Below are 20720 nucleotides of genomic sequence, written 5' to 3' on the forward strand. Positions count from 1 at the left end.
TCAACCACTTCCCTGGTTAGAGAATTCCAAGCATGTTAGAGAATTCCAAACATTACAAGAAAGATGTCAAGTTGTAGAGGGTGTAGAGAAGAATTACAACCAGGACTTGGGGACCTGATTTTAAGGAGAAGTTGAATAGGCTAGAGCTTTTATTCCTTGAAGTGCAGGAGTAAAGGATGATCTCAGAGAGGTACAAAATCATAAGAGAAATAGATGGGAAAACTATCAGAGTCTTTTGGGGAAGATCGGTAACAAGAAGACACAAGTTTAAAATGTGGGGGGGGAGGGAGGAGAGATTTAATGTGAATCTGAGGGGCAACTATTTTTTTAAAATTTACAGAGGGTGGTGGGTGTATGAAATGAGCTGCGGGAGGAGTTGTTGAAGCAAGTACTATTGCAATGTTTGAGGAAAAAGAAATCAAAAACTGGACTGTTACGTGGATGGGAAATCAAGCCACATAGGACAAATGCAGGGAAGTGGCACAAGTGTGGGTGGAACATTTTGGTTGGTGTGGGCATTGGGCCAAAAGACCAGTTTCCATGGCATGACTCGATAATAATGAATTCAAGAATGAAGCGGCTCAAGATCCAAATTATCATTAATCTTATTCAAATCCTGCTGAATGGCATTCTCACTGGACTCTCACTCTGGTGTGCCAAATTACAAATCAAGAATTTATTGAACTTCAAATCAAATGCTAGTCCAGCAGATAGAAAAATACTCAAGCGTTACAGCTGCTGAAATTACTGTTTGACCTGCAGAGTCAATTATTCTTCAAGCAATAACTTTTTTTAAAAAAGCAATCAACAATCCAACTTTGTCAGCAGCACATTTTTACCCTTGAAACCATTAGATGTAAAGGGCTTTGGATAATTAATGGATGTAATAATGAGCATTGGGTCCATGCAGTCTTACAGAGTGATAATTATAGTTGTAATTTTTACAACTTCAGTGAATCCACAATATCTGTATTCTGATAAATTTGAGTGCTAATTTTAATTTTGAGACAGTAGCTGGCCTCAATGATAACAGAGAATTGTGAGGTTTTGCATTTTGGGACCCTACGGTTCACAGTGTAGGTCCTAACAATGTTCAATCTCCCAATGTACAAACCTCCACAATTATGAAATGCTTTGCACATCTGGTGATAGAACAAACCCAAGTGCACCTCCCAGAAACACTGGACCCATTTCAATTCACCTACAGGCATAACAGTTCCACTGACAAAGCTATGGCTTTGCCCGCCACTCCATCCTAATCCACCTGAAGAACACAACCTCGTATGCCAAGCTGTTCATTGACTTTAGCACAGTGTTTTATACAACCATACCCCAGAGGATGGTGGAGAAGCTGTCCTTGCTGGGACTCAACATCCCTCTCTGTAACTGGATTTTGGACTTCTGAACAGAAAGACCAGTCTGTCTGGGTTGGCAGCAGAACGTCGAGCACCATCAACTGAGATACTTCAGGGCTGTTCATGCTACTGACCCACGACTGCAACGCCAGAATCAGCTCCAACAGAATCATCAAGTTGGCAGATGACACAACACATGGCCTCACCAGCAACAATGAGTCACACTACCTAGAAGTAGAAGATCTTGTGAAATGGTGTGAGAATAACAACCAGAGTCTCGGACACAGTAAACAAAATTGCACAGAACTGGGTCTATTTGGCCATCGAACTGAAAGCTCCATACCATCAGTTATCGATCCGTTCCAATGACTGCCCATACACAGCATTTGAGGGAGACTAACTGCTTTATCAATTCCAGAGGTTCCCTTTTGTTATCACTAATGGGTTCAAGACAAAGGAGATGATTATGGATTTCAGGAAGAAAGGATGACCACCCTCCACTACACATTAATAGCACATTAGTATTGGAGAGAGTAGAGAGCACCAAGTTCCTCAGAGACCACTGAACAAGTGACTGAAACTGGACACACATCTCCTCATTTGTCAGGAAGATGAAATACCACAGGTAGCAAGGCTACCTGCCAACATTCTATCAACTTTCCACAGGAGCAAAATCGAGGGTCCTGGCCGGTTGCTGTGGAGCATTGGATCAGAGGTAAATCCACAGGACCATAAAAGCAGTAGTGAGGGTCACTGGGGTCTCCTTCGGCTCCATCAGTCTGATTTACTGGGATCGTCGTTTAAAGGCAGCTTGGAAAAATCAGTTAGAACCCTTACCACCCACGTGCAGCATCTTCCAAGTACACCTGTCAGAAAAGATTATAGAAGGTTGCATTGGAGCCAGAACCACCAAGCTGAGGAACAGCTGGGTCCCATGAGACCTGTCAAATGACTGATGAATTGCTAAAACAATTCTGAGTTTCCACTATTTATTTTAAATGCATACATGTACTGTACTTTTCTTTGGTCCACGTGTTTGCACTGTGGACCAAAGAAAGCTGTTTCATCACATTGTACTGGGACAATCGGATGATAAATAAACAAACTTAACATACAACACTGTAACAGACCCACGAGCCACTGCTGCTCAAATACCCAAATTCACTAGCAACACCAGATGTTTCGAAGGGGGAGAAAACCCACGTGGATACGGGTAGTACGTACAAACATCTTACAGAGAGCACCCAATTCAAAAATCAGGTCACTGGCACCATAATAGTGTTAATAAACTGGTGACTAGTTAAGCCTTTAAAAAATTTGCCTAAAAATATCACAGAAGCAGGGGTTCAATCCAAAACCTCAACTGCCCATTTCCCTCAATGGATGCCACCGGACCTGCTGAGTTCCTCCAGCCAGTTAAGTTTTGCTCCCAAGTGAAAATATTTTAAAAAAAACAAAAATGCTGAAGATGCTCACCAGGTCAAATAGTCTCTGTGGAGTTGATGCTTCATTGAAACAATTCGGAAACATTTTAACCTGAAATATTAACTCAAGTGTCTTTCATATGTTGGCCAATTCACTATTTCCTACATTTTCTGTTTTTCATTTCAATGTTTAATAAAGTTGGACCACAGAACAGGAATGTTTAGGGTAGACGTCAGGACAATTTTAAAAAATTTAAACAGTGTAGCAGGTGCCTGGAATTCATTGCTGGGTTTGGGGGGGGGGGGGGGGGGTGCAGGAGGTTGGTGGAGGCTGGTACAATAGGGACATTTAAAAGACTCAGACAGGGACATGGATGAAAGAAAAATAGAGGGTTGTGAGGCACTGAAGCTTCAGTTTTGTTGAGCAGGTTCTTCTAGATTAGCACAACATTGTGGGTCAAAGGGTCTATACTGTGCTGTAATGTTCCAAGTTCTTCTTAGTTTCCTCCCACCGCACCGCCCCCCCCCCACCCCAAACACAGAAATGACAGAGGATTGACAAAGAGAGAAGGCTAGATCAAGGGATCAAAGGTGAACAACTGGGTTTAAAATTGGTTTACTGGAATAAGTCAGATTGGAGGCCTGTAACCACTGGTGTGCCAGCCTCTTCAGTCCTGTGTGCACTGTTGTTTGTCATCTATGTTAACTATTTGGATGATGATGTTGTTAACATGGTTTTGTGAGTTGAAAGACTGAGCCAAATTGGTGGTACAGTGGACAGTGCAGAATGCCAAAGATTGCAATACGATTGAGTATAACTGAGAAAACCGCACTGAGGATTGGCACATGAAATCAGGACTGAAGACGGTGGCACACCAGTGGTTACAGGCCTCCAATCTGACTTATTCCAGCAAACCAATGTAGGACCTGGTCAGAGTCGTTACAAATGGTACAAATGTGCATGCAAGCAACATCCTTTGCTGTCTCTTTATCAATTCTTTGGCGCATGGAATGCAACTCTGATGAGGACAATGTTTTGCATTTTGTTACATTAAACTGGCTCAGGGTTGTGGGGAGTATTGTAGAAATAGAGACCTGAGGTACAGGTCCTTTCAAAGTGCTAACACAAATCTATTGTGTTGAAGAAAGCATTTGCCTCCATTAGATAGGGCAGAGAGCTGGAACATCATGTAACAACTACACTAGATATTGGGGAGACCACACTGTATTACAAGGGTGGGCAAATTGCAGCTCGCAAGTCAAATGTGGCTCTTTGACATAATTTGCGGCTCGCAGAAATATGTTGGCTGAGACAGGAATCACACAAGTCGCTGCTCTCATTGGTCTCTTGCATTAAGCCTGGAAATTCATATCATTTAATTCTGATTTGACCTGGGTTCAAGGTGAGAAGCAAACTTTGCAAATATCTGCTCTGGATCATTTTTCTCCACCTCTGTAAACTAAGTCAAGGCCTCGCTCCCCTGTCCAGAAGGACAGATCTGCTCCTCTGCTGTTGCATCTTTAAAATGGCTTTTCAATGCTAAATTCCTCTTCTGCTGAATCTTTTTAAAGGATTCAACAAAGTCTCCAGCCTCCCAGTCCATTACTGGGTGAACTGCTGTTGCTCCAGCCATTTATTTTTCAGTTGTTTTTTCTCTTCCCCTTTGTATTTCAATGACTTACAATCAATTGTATGGCTTTTTTTCTTGTTCTCTAATACCACTGCCACCATATTATGTCTCTGTTACTTGGGAGGTTCTTAAATAACTTAGTGATGCAAGATTCAAATAACAAAAAAGACTTTACTTACACCATCTCAATACACTGTTCACGCACATATACATATGCCCCACAGTGATGCCTTCCACCATCTCAGTACACTGTTCATGCACATATACCCACAGTGATGCCTTCCATCATCTTAGTACACTGTTCACGCACATATACATACACCCGACAGTGGTCCACTACAGTTAGTACAGTGAACAGGGTATTCTTGCACGGTTACAAAATAATTCACATTATTTTAACTAGATAACAGGAATGCTTTGGAATTTGGTGAAGGTTTTGGCATTTTTCTAAAAATGGACTGAGAAATACTTTTAAGTATGTAAAATGGAAAAGGCAAGCAAGGGCAATGTGGCCGTCGCAGTTATACAAAAGGGGAAAGCATGTGACAAGAATTGAACTATGACGACTCCTTAAAGATAAACTCATCAAACAAAAGGATCACTGGTATCTCCTTTCCCACCCCCCATCAATATAATCCACAAGGATCATTGTCTGAACTGGACCCCTTCCACCCCCGTACACAGCATCTTTCAGCTACACCCTTCAAGAAAGCGATACAGAAGTGACAGAGCTAGTACCACTGGGCTGAGAAACAGCTTCTTCCCACTGGCAATAAAAAGACTGAACAACCAAAGGAACTGCTCACACAAACCATCGGAGAGTCTAATATAGCTAAACAATATAAATTTAGTTTCACCTGATTCTACTTGTATAATTGGATAATAGACTTGACCTTGAACTTGTGCCAGTCTTGGGTGGCCAATCAATTACTTTGATTCTTCAAATACAAATGTTGGTGTCCAGGGGATAACACTCTGTATTTATCCCATCAAGCCTTCAGGAAATGTGCTTTACAATGAGATCATCTCTTTAAATAGTAGTCTGGGCATTAATTCCCTCATCTCGTATCACGTTAGTCCTAGCATCCCTGGAATATGTCTGGTGAATCTTTCTACATTGCCTCAAAATAGAGTGGAAAGAAAAACAAATCACACAGAATTGTCCCAGTTATGGTCTCACCAAGACCCTAGACAATTTTACCAAGATTGCTTTCCTAAAACGAAAATCACCAAGGAATATGGCCAAAGTACCATTTGACTTCAATATTTCAAAACCTATCATTTAAAAATGTGTGTATTCTTCCTACAGTGGATAACCATTGCATTCTATTTGCCACAATATTGACTATTTACTCATTTTGATAATATTCTCTTGGTAACTTCATTGGATTCTCCTTCCCACTTTGTTTCAGATAATCAGCAAAACTGTGAAACTCTACATTTTGTCTCCCAAGTCAAATCCTTCATCCACATTAATTGTAATAGCTTCTGGTGCCAGAATGTCAATCTGAGTATGATCAATGTATTCCTCTTCCACGGTTACGCAACTCAACCCAGCATTACCGCCAGTTTCATGTGCTCAAGTACATTAAGCAAAGTGTTAAAGGCTTTCATTACTCCACCTTGAACATGTTGTCACAAGTCTTAGCCAAACAAAAATTAGAGATGATCATGTTAAAGTTGCTGTTCTACTTTCACCATTTGCAAATGCATGCCAAGAAACAGAAAAAGAAAATCATGCAATAAAATCAATGTTGAGAAAGGCTGTTAGCCAGCAAGATAAAAGATAAGTAGCTTTAATTCAGGCAGCATTAATCTATTTTAAGAACATTCATTTTGTGTTCATAAAAATATCAGGAACATTTTCACAAACAAAAACAAGCTGTTCCAAACCAGCACTCTTTACCATGGAAAAAAAACTACATTGATGCACAAACCAAGAACTGTTAAGTTTATGCACCAATTGGAATGAGACCGGGTCAATTCCTGGTTTAATCTCATTTTATCCAGCAAGTCACAATTTGCAAGTGATTACATTAGTGTTAGCAGTTGCTGTCAGCAGTCAGTCGAGGGAGATCCCACACTAAAAATATAGTGCTATTAATCTCCAGTGGCACACCAAGAATGTTTTTCTTTCCAGTTTCTTAGGTCAAGGCTATCACTTTCACGTATCCAAGAAGCGAAAGTTATCATATATCCTCTGATCAGAAATGACCAAAATAGAATCAGTGCACATTTGGCTCAGTGGATTACAGACTTGATTTCAAGTACTACTCCAGCACCATGTGGACCAAGTCAATTGCAGTCATGGAATTGCTGTTCCCTTGCAACATTATCTTTCAACCAAAGGTTGACACAAGTCCAACTTTGTACTCACATTGGAGAAAAGTATCCTGCAAGTCCAAAGATAAACAATCGGGCAGTATTTTCACCAATTATTCAATACCCACTCAGATTCCCCCAAGGTACCTACCCATTTCAAACAGGTATCAATCATACCAGTGCCCAAGAGTGTAGAAACCTGGCTTAATGTCTATCGACCAGCAGCACTTACATCAGTGAAGTGTTTTGAAAGGCTGGTGTTGAAGTACATCATCTTCTTATTGAGCAGCAACATGGATATGTTTCAGTTTGCCTATCATAGGCTCAGATTATATGTCAAGTGCCATCTCACTGGCTCTACACAAAGCCCTGGAACACCTGGACAGTAAAGATGCATTCATCAGGATGCTCATTATTGACTACAGCTAGCCATTTTAACACCATCATCTCCAGCAAACTGATCAACACACTCCAAAACCTGGGAATCAACAGCCCACTATGTAATTGGATCATGGATTTCCTCACCTCCAGACCACAATCAGTGAGAATTGGCAAGAACATCTCCTCCACAATCTCCATCAGTAACAGAGCACCACAGGGTGGCATTCTTAGCCCCCTGCTCTACTCACTTTACACTGACAACTGTGTGCCTCAGTAAAACAATAACTCCATCTACACATTTGCTGACTATATCGCAGTAGTAGGTTGAATAAAAAAGGTGGCGAGTCTGCATACAGGAGGGCGATTGAAAACTTGGCTGAATGATACACCAACAACTTGTTACCAAAACTAAGGAGCTGATTGTTAACTTGAGGAAGTGAAAACCAGAAGATAGAGATTAAGGGCCACATGGGGGTTAAGGACTAATGTCCATTTTGGAAGCACTCAGCAGGAACTTGCAAAGGTTGATTTGAAAGACTGTTTGCAGGTAAGGAGATAGCTAGCAAATGGGAGGCTTCTACAAGTGAAATAGCAAGAGTTCAGAGATAGAATGTCACCTTAAGGTGAAGGGCAAATTGAATGAATCTTGGTTTAAATTTAAACATGCACCACTGTAACAGGCCATTTTGGCTCAAGAGTCCATGCCACCCAATTTATGCCCAATTAACCTTCAACCCCTGGGATGTTTTGAATGGTGGGAGGAAACCAGAGGCCCCAGGGAATGCCCACACAGACACAAGGATAACGTACAAACTCCTTACAGACAGCTCAGGATTCAAACCCCAGTCCTGATCACTGGTGCTGTAAAGGCGTTGCGCTAACCACTACACCAACTAGATAATGAGTGATATGGATGTTCTGGTCAGGGAAAAAGGTGGCACATGCCATATTTAGACACTCATCAAACAAATTCCTTGAAAAACATTAAAAGTGTGGGAGTATAATTAAGAGAGAAATCAGTTTGGCAAAAAAAAACAAGATGGAACAGGCAGAATGAAGGAAAATCCCATGATTCTATAGGTATATTTAAAAAGAGTTGCAAGGGAGACATTCAAACAAAATCTTCAGATGCTGGGGTCAAGTGCAATGCACAAATGTGCTGGAAGGGAGACAACCAGCACCATCAACAATCACCGTGGTGGTCTTTGCTTGAAGCCACGAGAGATGGCTAAGATTTTAAATGAACATTTCTCCCTGTGGAGAAAATCATGAAACTCAAAGAATTGAAGTAATTGCAGAACCTTGTGCAATGAACAAATTACCAGAAAGGTGTTGTTGGCAGCCTTGCAGTGCATTTTTTCTTTTAATTATTTTGAACAGATGCTGAGTGGTCACCACAACTTCTTGCCCACAAACACACACAGCCATGTGAAAAATAAGCTATTAACCCTGTATGCCTTTGGAAAATGGGAGGAAACTCATGCTGACACAGGGAAAAAGTACAAACTCCTTGCAGACAGCATTGGATTTGAACCTGGTCTCTCATGCTGCAAATAGCTATGTTAACCATCCCTGAGGCCTGACCAAGTACATCCTCAACTTTATGGGAAGTAACAAAATTATGGAGGCCCTTGCATCTTTTCTGAACACTGAGCATGATCCATCAGGACTTTAGTGCAGCCTTTGATAAGGTCCCACATGACAGGTTCGAGAACTGGAGACCGAAGAGGTGCTGGTCCATTGGATTCAAAACTACCTTAGTGGAAAGGGTCAGAGCAGTCATAGAGAGCTGTCCTTATAATTGGAGGTCTATGACCAATAGTGTGCCTCAGGGATTAGTGCTAAGTCCATTGTTGTTTATAATCTACATTAATAATTTGGATGACAATTAGTTAGCATGTTTAGTCAATTTGGAGAGGACATCAGAATTTGTGGTGTAGTGGACAGTGAAAATTAAAACAGGATCTTCATCAGTTGGGAAGGTGGCCCAAGGAGCAGCAAATGGAATTTGCTAAGTCCAACCAGGGTAGGTCTCACAGTAAATGGTAGAGCCTTGGAGAACTCAGTAGAAGAGATAGATCCAAGAGTACAGTTGCACAGTTCCCTGAAAGTTCTCAGGTGAACAGGGTAGTGAAGGCTGCTTTGGCATGCTTTCCTTCACTGGTGAGGTATTGATTCCTGAAGTTGGGACCTCATGATACAGCTGTCTAAGTCTTGGTGAGACCACACTTGGAGTAAATGTGTATTTCTTGTACCCCCAGCTAGCAGGGATATCTGATTAAGTTTGAAAGGGTATAGAAGAGATTCACTGAGATAAACTAGAACTAGAAAAACTCGAGTTGAAGACAGAGGCTGGATCTTTCCTGGAGCATAGGAGGCTGAGGGGCGACCTTCTGGATGTATACAAAATCATACGGCACATGGATAAATTGAATGCTCAGTCTTTTTCACAGGGTAGATTATTCTCCAACTGGATGGCATTTATTTAATGAGAGGGGAGAAATTTAAGAGAGAGCGGAGATACAACTTTTCACTGAGGATAGTCCATAATCTGAAATGTGTGGTCAGAGGAAACTGAAGCAGGTACAATTTTGACATTCAAAAGCTATTGGATAGGAAGGATGTGACCACATGCAACAAAAAAAGGACTGAGAAAGTAGAGGGAGGAGGGGAATTGAATTGATAGACACTAGGAAGAGGGTAAAAGATGGAATACCTCTATTACCTCACCCCATACACAAGCTATTTTCTCAGCCCAAAAGCAGTCTCAAAAAATAATGTTGAACAATGTTTTTATAAATACATTTGAAAAAAGGTCCGTTTTGCACACTATGCAAGCACCTATCTCCACAGATGGTGTCTAACTGCAAGCTTGGTTTTCTGCTCCCGATTCCAACATCTACAGTCCAACATCTCCATTGAACATTTAGATTTTAGAGCACTTTACCAAAAGCTGGCCTACAATTCTTTGAAAAAGCATTTCATACAACTTAATACAAAGAGAAGGGAACTCTATAAGATTTGGGCCTGGCCAGATGAAGATACAGTCATTCATAGTGGAACAATTAAAATTGCACAAATTCAAGATGAGTCCTCAGGCTTAGCTTGTGTAATTGAATTAGAGAGAAATCACCATTTATAGGAAATGAGCAATACAATTTTGGTGCCTTGCATATCTACAGAATGTTCTACGCAATGCACAGCAGTTTTGAAATGTAATTTCCATATGGAGATACAAAATTAGTTTTTTTGCATAGCAAATTCCAAGCAGCAGTTTGCCTATAAATAACAAGGAGGTCATTTTCATTCTCAATAAAATTATACAGATCTGTTGTTAATGCTTTTCCCTTCTTGATCCTAATAGTCATCAATTCACTTGAATTACCAAGACCTATTGATCTCAGCCTTGAATAACCTAAACAACTTCAAATAGCCCTTTGGGTGGAGAATTTCCAAGATTTACAACACGTGAAACAATTTATCCCTCTCATAAATTGGCAACAGGAACATACCACAGATCCTCAAGTCTGCAAAATCAATAAATAACATTATAGCTGATTTGATTGCAAGCACACCTCTATAATCATAAAAACATTAAAAACAGAAGTCAAATCAACTTCTCAGTACAAGAAGTATGGCTCATCCAAACTTTCTCTTAATATCACTTTCTCCCCTAACACCCATTCCTTATTGAATATATTTAATTTGCTTTATTTTCTCTGGAGTATAGAATTTCAAAGAATCACAACTCAATACCAATTTATTTATTCCTCAGTTCTGACAAAGTGCCTTGGATTTGATCTGTGAAGTCTGTACCATTTTCCACAGATGCTGCCTGACCTGCTGGTTATGTCAACATTATTTTTATTTCAGATTGTCATTATCTGTTTTTTTTTAATTTTCAAAAATGCCATAAATCACAATATTCCATAGGTCTGCCAATTACTTCCTGTACCTTTCATTGTTTTAAATTCAAGGTTCCCTAGATCTCTTTGTACCTCAAAATTTCATAATTTTACTGTTTAAAATACAATTGCCTCTTTAATCTCCCTTCTTACCTCTCATTTTTCTACATTGAGCTGCATAGCCAACATCTTGCTTATTTATTAACTTGTCAACACCTAATCAGAAATTGCAAATGTTATTTGTGTCAATAAATTCAGCATCAACAACTTTGGCAATAATGCACTGTCTCGTCATCTGTCATTAACCTAAATTGCAAATGGTTGATTCTTCAGCATTGATATTCATGACAACACTTATTGATGACCAATCCAAAGCATAATCAATTAGAATGTTTTCCACCAACCATACCACTACCCACACCAAAAGGTTAATATCTATAGTAAATTAACACATCTTGCTCATTCAAAATCGACCTCTACCAAACAATACTTCAAGGCTCAACTTCCACCACACTTTGATGAAGTACTCCAAAGACACAATCCTCCATCTCAGTGAACAACCATTTTAAAAAAAGTATGTGACCCCAATTCTAAATTCTCTCACATGAATGACCTTTGAGATCCTGAGTTTGAATCAAGTTACTTCAGCACTGGGAAAAAGCCATGCCCCTTGAATAAGATTCTCCAATCAATAAAATATCTCTGCATGTAGCTTGCCAAACTCTTGCAGAAACTTCCACAATTCAATCGCCCCTTTTCCACTGGCACCCTGCCCAGAATTAACTGGGGCAGGGTCCAGTGGAAAAGGAATACTGTCTGTCAAATGACATCATTTCATGCCAGGGATTAACCACCTGTACCCTCATATCCCCAGTGTTTGTTGATGCCAGCATATTGATAAAACCAGTGAAAAAGGGACAGCAGAAAGCCACCCGTTTCCAGTTGAAGGCACAACATTCTGATCCACTGGGATGAGTGTGTTCAGTGGAAAAGCAATTAGTGTCCCAGTTAAGGGTGGCCCAGTGGAAAAGGCACAAAGGACTTCCTATCCCGGGACATTGCACAGCTAATTAACCGGGATGCCAGCAGAAATAGCATCATTCTGCTGAACTCCACAATCTTTGGACTTTTTTGGGGAAAAAAAACCTCTAGTGACACAATCATCATTTCAGTTGAACTGTTGTACCACCTCACAATTCATTTTCCCCATATAATTTTAGATCAGGAAATGCGATTCATTAAAATTGTGAACAGCTGAAGAACTAGACCTATTCCATTTAACAGCTAATTGAACCAGCCTGGGAAGGAAAACAGCTCTATTCTGTTCTCTGTCGTTTAACCAACTTATCAATGCTAACTTCATTTTAAAATCAACCCATTAACCCCTTGCCCATACTGATGGCAAAATATTTTATTAAAATGTGCTTGATGAAAATAAAGTGGATAGACAAGTTAGAGCAAAGTTGAAACAGCAATGCAGTATTTTCAAATGTTATCTAATAATCAGGGTTCGGTTGACTGAAACTCAAAATTTTCAATCCAGTCCAAACTTCGACCAAGCCATCCATGGGATGGTGTTTGAAACTGACCCGTCCCAGGTATGGGGATCAGCGATTCGAACGAAACGCAACACCACAGGTTGTGGCATTCCAAGTTACATTGCAAACAAAACCTTCGGCCATCCCGAACTCAGCGATTCCGAACCCCGAAGAGTTGAAGCGCCCACCAGCAGAAGGGCCAGAACCTGGACGGACAATTCGCTCCTCGGTTCCAGGTTTGAACCGGGGCCTCCCCTCGGCAGCAGTCACTCACCCAGCGTCGGATGATGGTCCCCAGCCAGCACCAGTCCATGGCCGCCCTCCCACTCTCCACTGCCGGCTCTAATCCGCTGAGGTGCGGCGCATGCTTTGTCCCCGCCCCTGAAACCGAGTTTCAGCCAGCGCTCCTGAGCCGAAGCGATAAAGACGGAGCGATTAATGGAACGTTGATATATTAGTAGGGCGGGGCTCGGCCTCTGGTTCCCATTAAATATTTTATGAGCAGCATTGCCTTACGGTGCTTGCACCAATCAGTGAATCTGTTGTCTCAAGAAGGACGAGCCTTTGGTATCGTAGATCGGACTACAATTTCCCGGAGCACCGAATTGCAGACAAGGCCATTCTGACCTCCCCCCCCCCTCCCCCCCTCCCCCTCCCTCCCCCCCTCCCCCTCCCTCCCCCCCTCCCCCTCCCTCCCCCCCCCCCCCCTCCTCCCCCTCCCCCCCCTCCTCCCCCTCCCCCCCCTCCTCCCCCTCCCCCCCCTCCTCCCCCTCCCCCCCCTCCTCCCCCTCCCCCCCCTCCCCCCCCTCCCCCTTTCCTCCCCCCTCCCCCCCCTCCCCCTTTCCTCCCCCCTCCCCCCCTCCCCCTCTCCTCCCCCCCTCTCCTCCCCCTCCCCTCCCCCCCTCTCCTCCCCCTCCCCTCCCCCCCTCTCCTCCCCCTCCCCTCTCCTCCCCCTCCCCTCCCCCCCTCTCCTCCCCCTCCCCTCCCCCCTCTCCTCCCCCCTCCCCTCCCCCCTCCCCCTCCCCCTCCCCTCCCCCCTCCCCTCCTCCTCCTCCCCCTTCCCCCTCTTCTCCCCCCCTCTCCTCCCCCTCCCCTCCCCCCCTCTCCTCCCCCTCCCCTCCCCCCCTCTCCTCCCCCTCCCCTCTCCTCCCCCTCCCCTCCCCCCCTCTCCTCCCCCTCCCCTCCCCCCTCTCCTCCCCCCTCCCCTCCCCCCTCCCCCTCCCCCTCCCCTCCCCCCTCCCCTCCTCCTCCTCCCCCTTCCCCCTCTTCTCCCCTCCCCCCTTCTCCCCTCCCCCCTTCCCCCCTTCTCCCCTCCCCCCACACCCCCTCCCCTCTCCACTCCCACTCCCCCCACCCCATTGCTGGTCCCGTCTCGTCAAGAGGTTGGGGGCAACTGCCAGCGCTGAGTAGACGGCGAAGCTCCCTCCCAGAATGGTTTCTCCAGTGCATGTCCCTGAAATAAAGCTCGGGGAATTCACCGTAAACCACAGGGACGGGAATCATTTGTTTTTAATCTGCAATAATAATTTAAAGCTGATTGATGTCGCACTGTTTCCATTTTGTGGCGCAGACAGGGAAGCAGCCGATCAGGGCAATGGGGCAAGTTCCCGATTTCCACGTTTAACCTGCAGTTTCTTCTGAAATCTCTTGCTTGGTTTGCAGTTTAATAATAGCGAAGAGGGTGGTCAATGCGGTTAGTTTCATGGAATGCTCACTTTAGCCGACCTCACCTACCGTTTGGTAATTGGCGTCGATCGGTGTTCAATGCGCGCTGTATTATTTGGGGCACAGACACGTGTATTCCTTTGAAGCCAATGCGTGCCTTTCAGAAATAAATGACGGATGAATAGTTATTTTAATCCAAGCACGTTCAGAATATTGTGCGATCTTACTCAAAAGTTTGGTCCATGGTACCAGTAGAGGGGACAGGGCTTCCACACAAGTTTGGCGAACTAGACAGAAGTGAATCATGACCGACAGAGAGAGGCCAGGAATGTCATGGCAGATGCCAAACAAATGGGGAGAAAGGCAAAGTTGCGTCAGGTGGAGGAAGAGTGGGGTAGATGGTTAGAACAAAGGCTGTCAGTGCTGGAATCTGATCAGTAGGGAAGGTGAGATGGTTGTGTGAAGAAAGACCAGATGGAACCAGACCAGGGAAGGGGTAAGTCCAGACAAGAGAGAGCTGGAAATCGGGTGGCATGATAGCACCAAAGAGGAGGGGGAATGAGAGTGGTTGGGAGAAGGACAAACCAAAAAAAAGGGAGGAATGGGCAGAGTAGGATGGGGTACAGAAGAAGAGGGGAATAGTTACCAGAGGGGAATTGTTACCTGAAATTTAAAAAGGAAATTTCTATGTTCATATAATTGGGCTGTGGACTGCCCAGTCAGAATATGAGGTGTTGCTCCTCCAAAATATACAGTATGTTGGGCCTCCCTCTGACAGAGGGGAAAGCCCAGAAAGACATGGCAGCATGAGAATGGGAATTAAAATGACATGCAACCAAGGGCTCAGAAAGACCATTGCAGGCAGAGCATCAGCTCTGCAAAATGGTCGCCAAGTCTGCGTTTGGTCCCACCGATGTGGAGGAGGCCACATCAGGAGCACCAAAAGCTGTAGCTGAGATTATAGGAAGTGAATGGCTTACGTAAAAAGGCTATTTGGGACCATGGATGGTGGTGAGAGGAGCTAGTGTTACACCTCCTGCAGGTGGAGGTGATATTGCCAGGGGTCACAGAGAGGTGGGTGGGGTCTAGTTGCAGCTGGTGGAAATGATGGTGGAAATGTGCTGAATGCGAAGGATGGAGGGTGAAAGGTGAGGGCAGGAGGAACCTGATCCGTGTTGTTTGGAGGAAGGGGGCATGAGTGGAACTCTGAGAAATGGAGAAAATGATAAATAAAGGTGGACTGGAAACAACTTCTGTCAAAGCAATGGATGATTTCAAGAGAAGTCAGTGAAGGTTAAGAACAAAGTTATACCCATGAAAAAAGGTGTAATCCATAATTCTGGACCTTTTTGAAAATTTTATTTAATTTTTTCATACATGTAATCATAGCCAAATATAAAATACAATAATCAAATATTAATATTGAGTCCATTATACATGATGGTATAAAACCCCAACCCCCTCCCCCTTAATAAACCCCCAAGAAAAGAAAGAAATAAGAAAAAGCATAGAAAAAGAGAAATATAGAAAAACCAGAAACCTGGATCCAGACCTTCTTGATGTCAGGAACGATTAAGCAAAAAGAGGTTGCTCGTTACAGATAGCAACAGCTCAACAGGAATGACATTAAAATTGTCACAATGTGAGGGTGCACAAAAATAATTAGCAAACAATATCAGGGAAACCCCTCAGGTATTCTCTAAATATGCGATAGGGAATGGATTAGAAAGGATAGAGTGGGTGCTATAAACTACCCAAATCTGGAAAACATTCAAAAGGTTTTCAATGAATAGGTTTGTGTCCTTTTTTTAAAAAAATATTTAACATGTCACAATAAACAAAATCAGTAAAGATATAATCACAGACTCAGTACTTACATGTACATAATGACATTTTCCATTTCCTCCCTCTCCACTCCCCAATCAACTATAGAAAAGGAAACAGAACAGAAAGAAGAAAAGGAAAAGCATGTCATCTAAATAATGCGTTTCACTACTTCCATAGGTATACCATCTCATTAAGAGTTGGAGGTTTGAAATTGGTGGTTACTAACAGACTTTATATATGGGTCCAAAATATATTCAAATTGAACGTAATTTTCTCTTAGAGGTATTTTTTGTTTCAAATGGAATACAATTGTTGATTTCAATGTACCACCATTGTATTTTCAAAGGTGTTTCCATTTTCCAAGTTAACATTATACATTTTTTTTTGTCCTGCTAATTAATCCAATCATAAAAAAATGTTTTTGAGATCTATCTAATTTTAATTGTAATACTTTGTCCTTTATCTTGCTTAACAGAAAGATTTTTGTGTCTCTTATATAACCATATAGCCATTATTTTTTGTAATTTGATTTAATATTGAATTTAAATCCTCCCAAAAGGGTTTTACTATTGCACAGGTTCAAATTGAATGTACTATTGCACCATTTTCTTGTTTATAGCAGAAACACCATCAGATAGTGTAGGATTCCATTCTTTTATTTTTTCAGCTGTAACACCTGGAGCCAGTTATATTGTATCATCCGATACAAGCATTCATTGTATTAGTCATGGTGCCTGGACATAGTTCCATCCAAGTTTCATAATTTATTTGTGTATATAAATATTTTTCCCCAACGTTGCTTGGGTCTGCACATTACTTCACCTTTTCCCTTGTTTTGTAATTTGATATACAGATTTGTAATAACTTTTTTTAAACTATCAAAGTGTCCGTAATTAATTATTCAAAGTTACTAACTTCAGGCAACTTTAAATTAGCTCCCGGCTTCTCTTTTAAATATGTTTTTAATTGATAATATGAAAATATTGAGCCATGTGATGATCCATATTTATCTTTTAGCTGTTCAAATGTCAATAAGGTATTGTTCTGAAACCAGTCTTTTATTCTTGTAATTTCTTTTCTTGACTATTCCTTAAAAAATATATTATTCATTGTAAAAGGAATTAATTGATTTTGTTTTAGCAACATATTTGGTATTTGGTAGTCTATCCTCTCTCATCCTAGATGTATTTTACTACATATTTTAATATATGATGTAAAATTGGTAAATTGTTATGTTGCATTAGTTTCTCATTCCACTTATAGAGTTAGTGTTCAGAAATATTTTCCTCTCGTTTATATAGTTCTATTCTAAGCCAAGCTGGTTTTTCTCCAACCTGATAGAAATTTGACAAATATCTTAATTGGGCTACCCCAATTACTTTTTAAAATTTGGCAACTGCAATCCCCCTTATTTATATATGTCCATGTTAGCTTATCCAAAGCTATTCCTGGTTGCTTAATTAATAATTTAATCAGTTTTTGAAACAATCCCCAGATAAGGGAAGAAGTAATTTTTGAAATACTTATTGTAATCGTGGAAAATTGATCATTTTAATGCAGTTTTCCCTCCGTATTAGAATTAGAGGTAAATCCTTCATTTCTCTAAATTCTCCTGTATTTTTCATTAATGGTTGATAATTTAACTTAAACAAATGATTTTAATTATTATCTATTCTGATACCTAAGTAACATATGGCCTGTAACTGTCATTTAAAAGGAAATTCCTTTTTACATTGTGTTCATTGACATCACTACACTTTTATCAGTATTGACTTTATATCCTGATATTGCCCCATATTCTTTCAATTTGGTATGTAACCTCCTGATTGGTTTTTTGGGACATGTTAAATATACAATAACGTCATCTGCAAATAAATTAATTTTAAGTTCTTCATCTTTTATTTTTATTCCCTTTATCATTGTGTCTGTTCTTATCAATTCTGCCAATGGTTCTATAGCTAAAGCGAAAAGGGAAGGTGATAGTGGACATCCTGTCAAGTTGACCTACTTAATTTAAAATAATCTGAAATATATCCATTAGTTAACACTTTTGCCTTGGGACTATTATATAAAGTCTTGATCCAATTAATAAATTTTTCTGGTATTTTACACTCTGTAATACTTTAAAGAGGAAAATCCATTTAAGCCTATCGAAGGCCTTCTCTGCTTCTTGGGCTACTGCTACTGTTGGTTCTTTGCTTGCTTGTGCCGTATGAATTAGATTAATAAGTTTACACACATTATCTGCTGACCCATTTTTAACAAAACCCATCTGGTCTAACTTCACTAACTGCAGTAAACAATTCATTAATCTATTTGCTAATAATTTTGCAATTAGTTTGTAGACAGTATTTAATAAGGATATTGGTCTATATGAAGATGGTGACAGAGGGTCTTTTCCTGTTTTTGGTATTTCTGAAATTATCGCCATTTTACAAGATTCAGGTAGATTCTGAGTTTTTCAACCTGTTTTATTACATCCAGCTTTGCGGAAACTGCCAAAATGTTTGGCCTGGAAGTCAGCCTGAAGAAAACTGAGGTCCTCCATCAGCCAGCTCCCCACCATGACTACCAGCCCCCCCACATCTCCATCGGGCACACAAAACTCAAAACGATCAACCAGTTTACCTATCTCGGCTGCACCATTTCATCAGATGCAAGGATCGACAATGAGATAGACAACAGACTCGCCAAGGCAAATAGCGGGTGGGTCACGTCTCCAGAATGGAGGACCATCGCCTTCCCAAGATCGTGTTATATGGCGAGCTCTCCACTGGCCACCGTGACAGAGGTGCACCAAAGAAAAGGTACAAGGACTGCCTAAAGAAATCTCTTGGTGCCTGCCACATTGACCACCGCCAGTGGGCTGATATCGCCTCAAACCGTGCATCTTGGTGCATCACAATTTGGCGGGCAGCAACCTCCTTTGAAGAAGACCGCAGAGCCCACCTCACTGACAAAAGGCAAAGGAGGAAAAACCCAACACCCAACCCCAACCAACCAATTTTCCCCTGCAGCAGCTGCAACCGTGTCTGCCTGTCCCGCATCGGACTTGTCAGCCAAAAACGAGCCTGCAGCTGACGTGGACTTTTTACCCCCTCCATAAATCTTCGTCCGCGAAGCCAAGCCAAAGAAAGAAAGAGCATTACATCTAAAAAGGCCGGAATTAATAAATTACTCAAAGCTTTGAAAACTCCGTGGGAAATCCATCTTCACCTGATGCTTTATTATTTGGTAGCGTCATTAATGAATCATAGATCTCTGTAGCAGTCAAGGGTTTTGATAGTTTGCTTTGTTCTTTCAAATCAAATTGAGGTAGTTCAATATATGACAAAAATTCATCTATTTCAGTATTTTTCCCTAGGACTTCGGATTGATAGAATTACATAAAATCTCCTAAAATTATTTGCCCTCTAATGAAAGCTTTCATCACATTCCATAAAATAAATTTATTTGTTACATAATTAGAATTCATATTAAGATATATTTTAATTTGTTGTTCGATAAACTCCCGAAAATCTTGTCTTTTTAGCAGCGTGGGATTAAGTCTCCATCTCCACTGGCCACCGTGACAGAGGTGCACCAAAGAAAAGGTACAAGGACTGCCTAAAGAAATCTCTTGGTGCCTGCCACATTGACCACCGCCAGTGGGCTTATAACGCCTCAAACCGTGCATCTTGGCGCCTCACAGTTTGGCGGGCAGCAACCTCCTTTGAAGAAGACCGCAGAGCCCACCTCACTGACAAAAGGCAAAGGAGGAAAAACCCAACACCCAACCCCAACCAACCAATTTTCCCTTGCAACCACTGCAATCGTGTCTGCCTGTCCCGCATCGGACTTGTCAGCCACAAACGAGCCTGCAGCTGACGTGGACTTTTTACCCCCTCCATAAATCTTCGTCCGCGAAGCCAAGCCAAAGATATCCTTAAGATGGAATATCCTCCAGAGCAATTGATAACAGTAAGGGTGAATGATCCGATAAAAATCTTGCTTTATATTCAACATTTTGAACTCTCCCTTGTAGTTAGGCAGACAATAAAAACATTTCAATCCTAGAGTAAATCCTATGTCTGTAAGAATAATATGAATAATCTCTTTTCTTTGGGTGTTGTTTTCTCCATAAATCTATTAGTTTCATATCCTGCATTGAGCTTAATGTGAATTTAGCTGCTTTTTTTTGTGGTATTTTTCTTGGTTTTATCTAATAATGGGTCAAAGCTAAAATTAAAATCTCCACCTTATAAAATATGCCTTTGTGTGTTTGATATCTTTAAAAAAATGTCTTGCATAAATTTATGATCATCCACGTTAGGCGCATATATATTAAGTAAGTTCCAAGATTCTGAGTAAATCTGGCATGCCATCATATCTACTAGCCAGGTCTGTGACTACTTTTTCTATTTTAATATGCAAATTTTTATTAATTAAGATAGCTACACCTATCTTTTGAATTGTATGATGATGCTAATACATGACCTACCCAGTCTCTCTTCAGGTTAAGATGTCTGCCTCTGTTCAATGTGTTTCTTGTACAAATGCTATTATCTATATTTTCCTTTTTTAGTAATGTCAATAATTCTCGTGCAGCACGCTACAAGACTAAAGAACTGTAAAGAAGAAAACACCCCTAATTGAGTTGCAAGACAACCTCAACACCCTTAACTTGGTAGGT

General features: G+C 41.4%; 1 protein-coding gene and 1 long non-coding RNA gene across 11 annotated transcripts in view; one reads left to right on the plus strand and one right to left on the minus strand.

The window, feature by feature from the left end:
• The window catches only part of atp11a (ATPase phospholipid transporting 11A), a 213865-nt gene extending 200778 nt beyond the window's left edge, over window positions 1–13087 (minus strand). For 2 of the 10 annotated variants that reach the window (XM_069890384.1, XM_069890389.1), the window contains exon 1: window positions 12831–13080. In XM_069890384.1, coding sequence (XP_069746485.1) covers window positions 12831–12869 — 39 coding nt within the window. In that variant the 5' untranslated portion in view covers window positions 12870–13080. Of the gene's footprint in view, window positions 1–12830 lie in introns of all 10 variants that reach the window. The other 8 variants (XM_069890387.1, XM_069890388.1, XM_069890381.1 and 5 more) reach the window with 6 other exon arrangements.
• LOC138739029 (uncharacterized) lies at window positions 12603–20288 on the plus strand. Its single transcript, XR_011341963.1, has 3 exons — window positions 12603–12792; window positions 16154–16225; window positions 19581–20288. It is a non-coding gene; the product is annotated as an uncharacterized lncRNA (long non-coding RNA).
• The last annotated feature ends 432 nt before the right edge of the window (window positions 20289–20720 follow it).

The sequence above is a fragment of the Narcine bancroftii genome, chromosome 7 (assembly GCF_036971445.1).
Source record: "Narcine bancroftii isolate sNarBan1 chromosome 7, sNarBan1.hap1, whole genome shotgun sequence".
NCBI lineage: Eukaryota > Metazoa > Chordata > Chondrichthyes > Torpediniformes > Narcinidae > Narcine > Narcine bancroftii.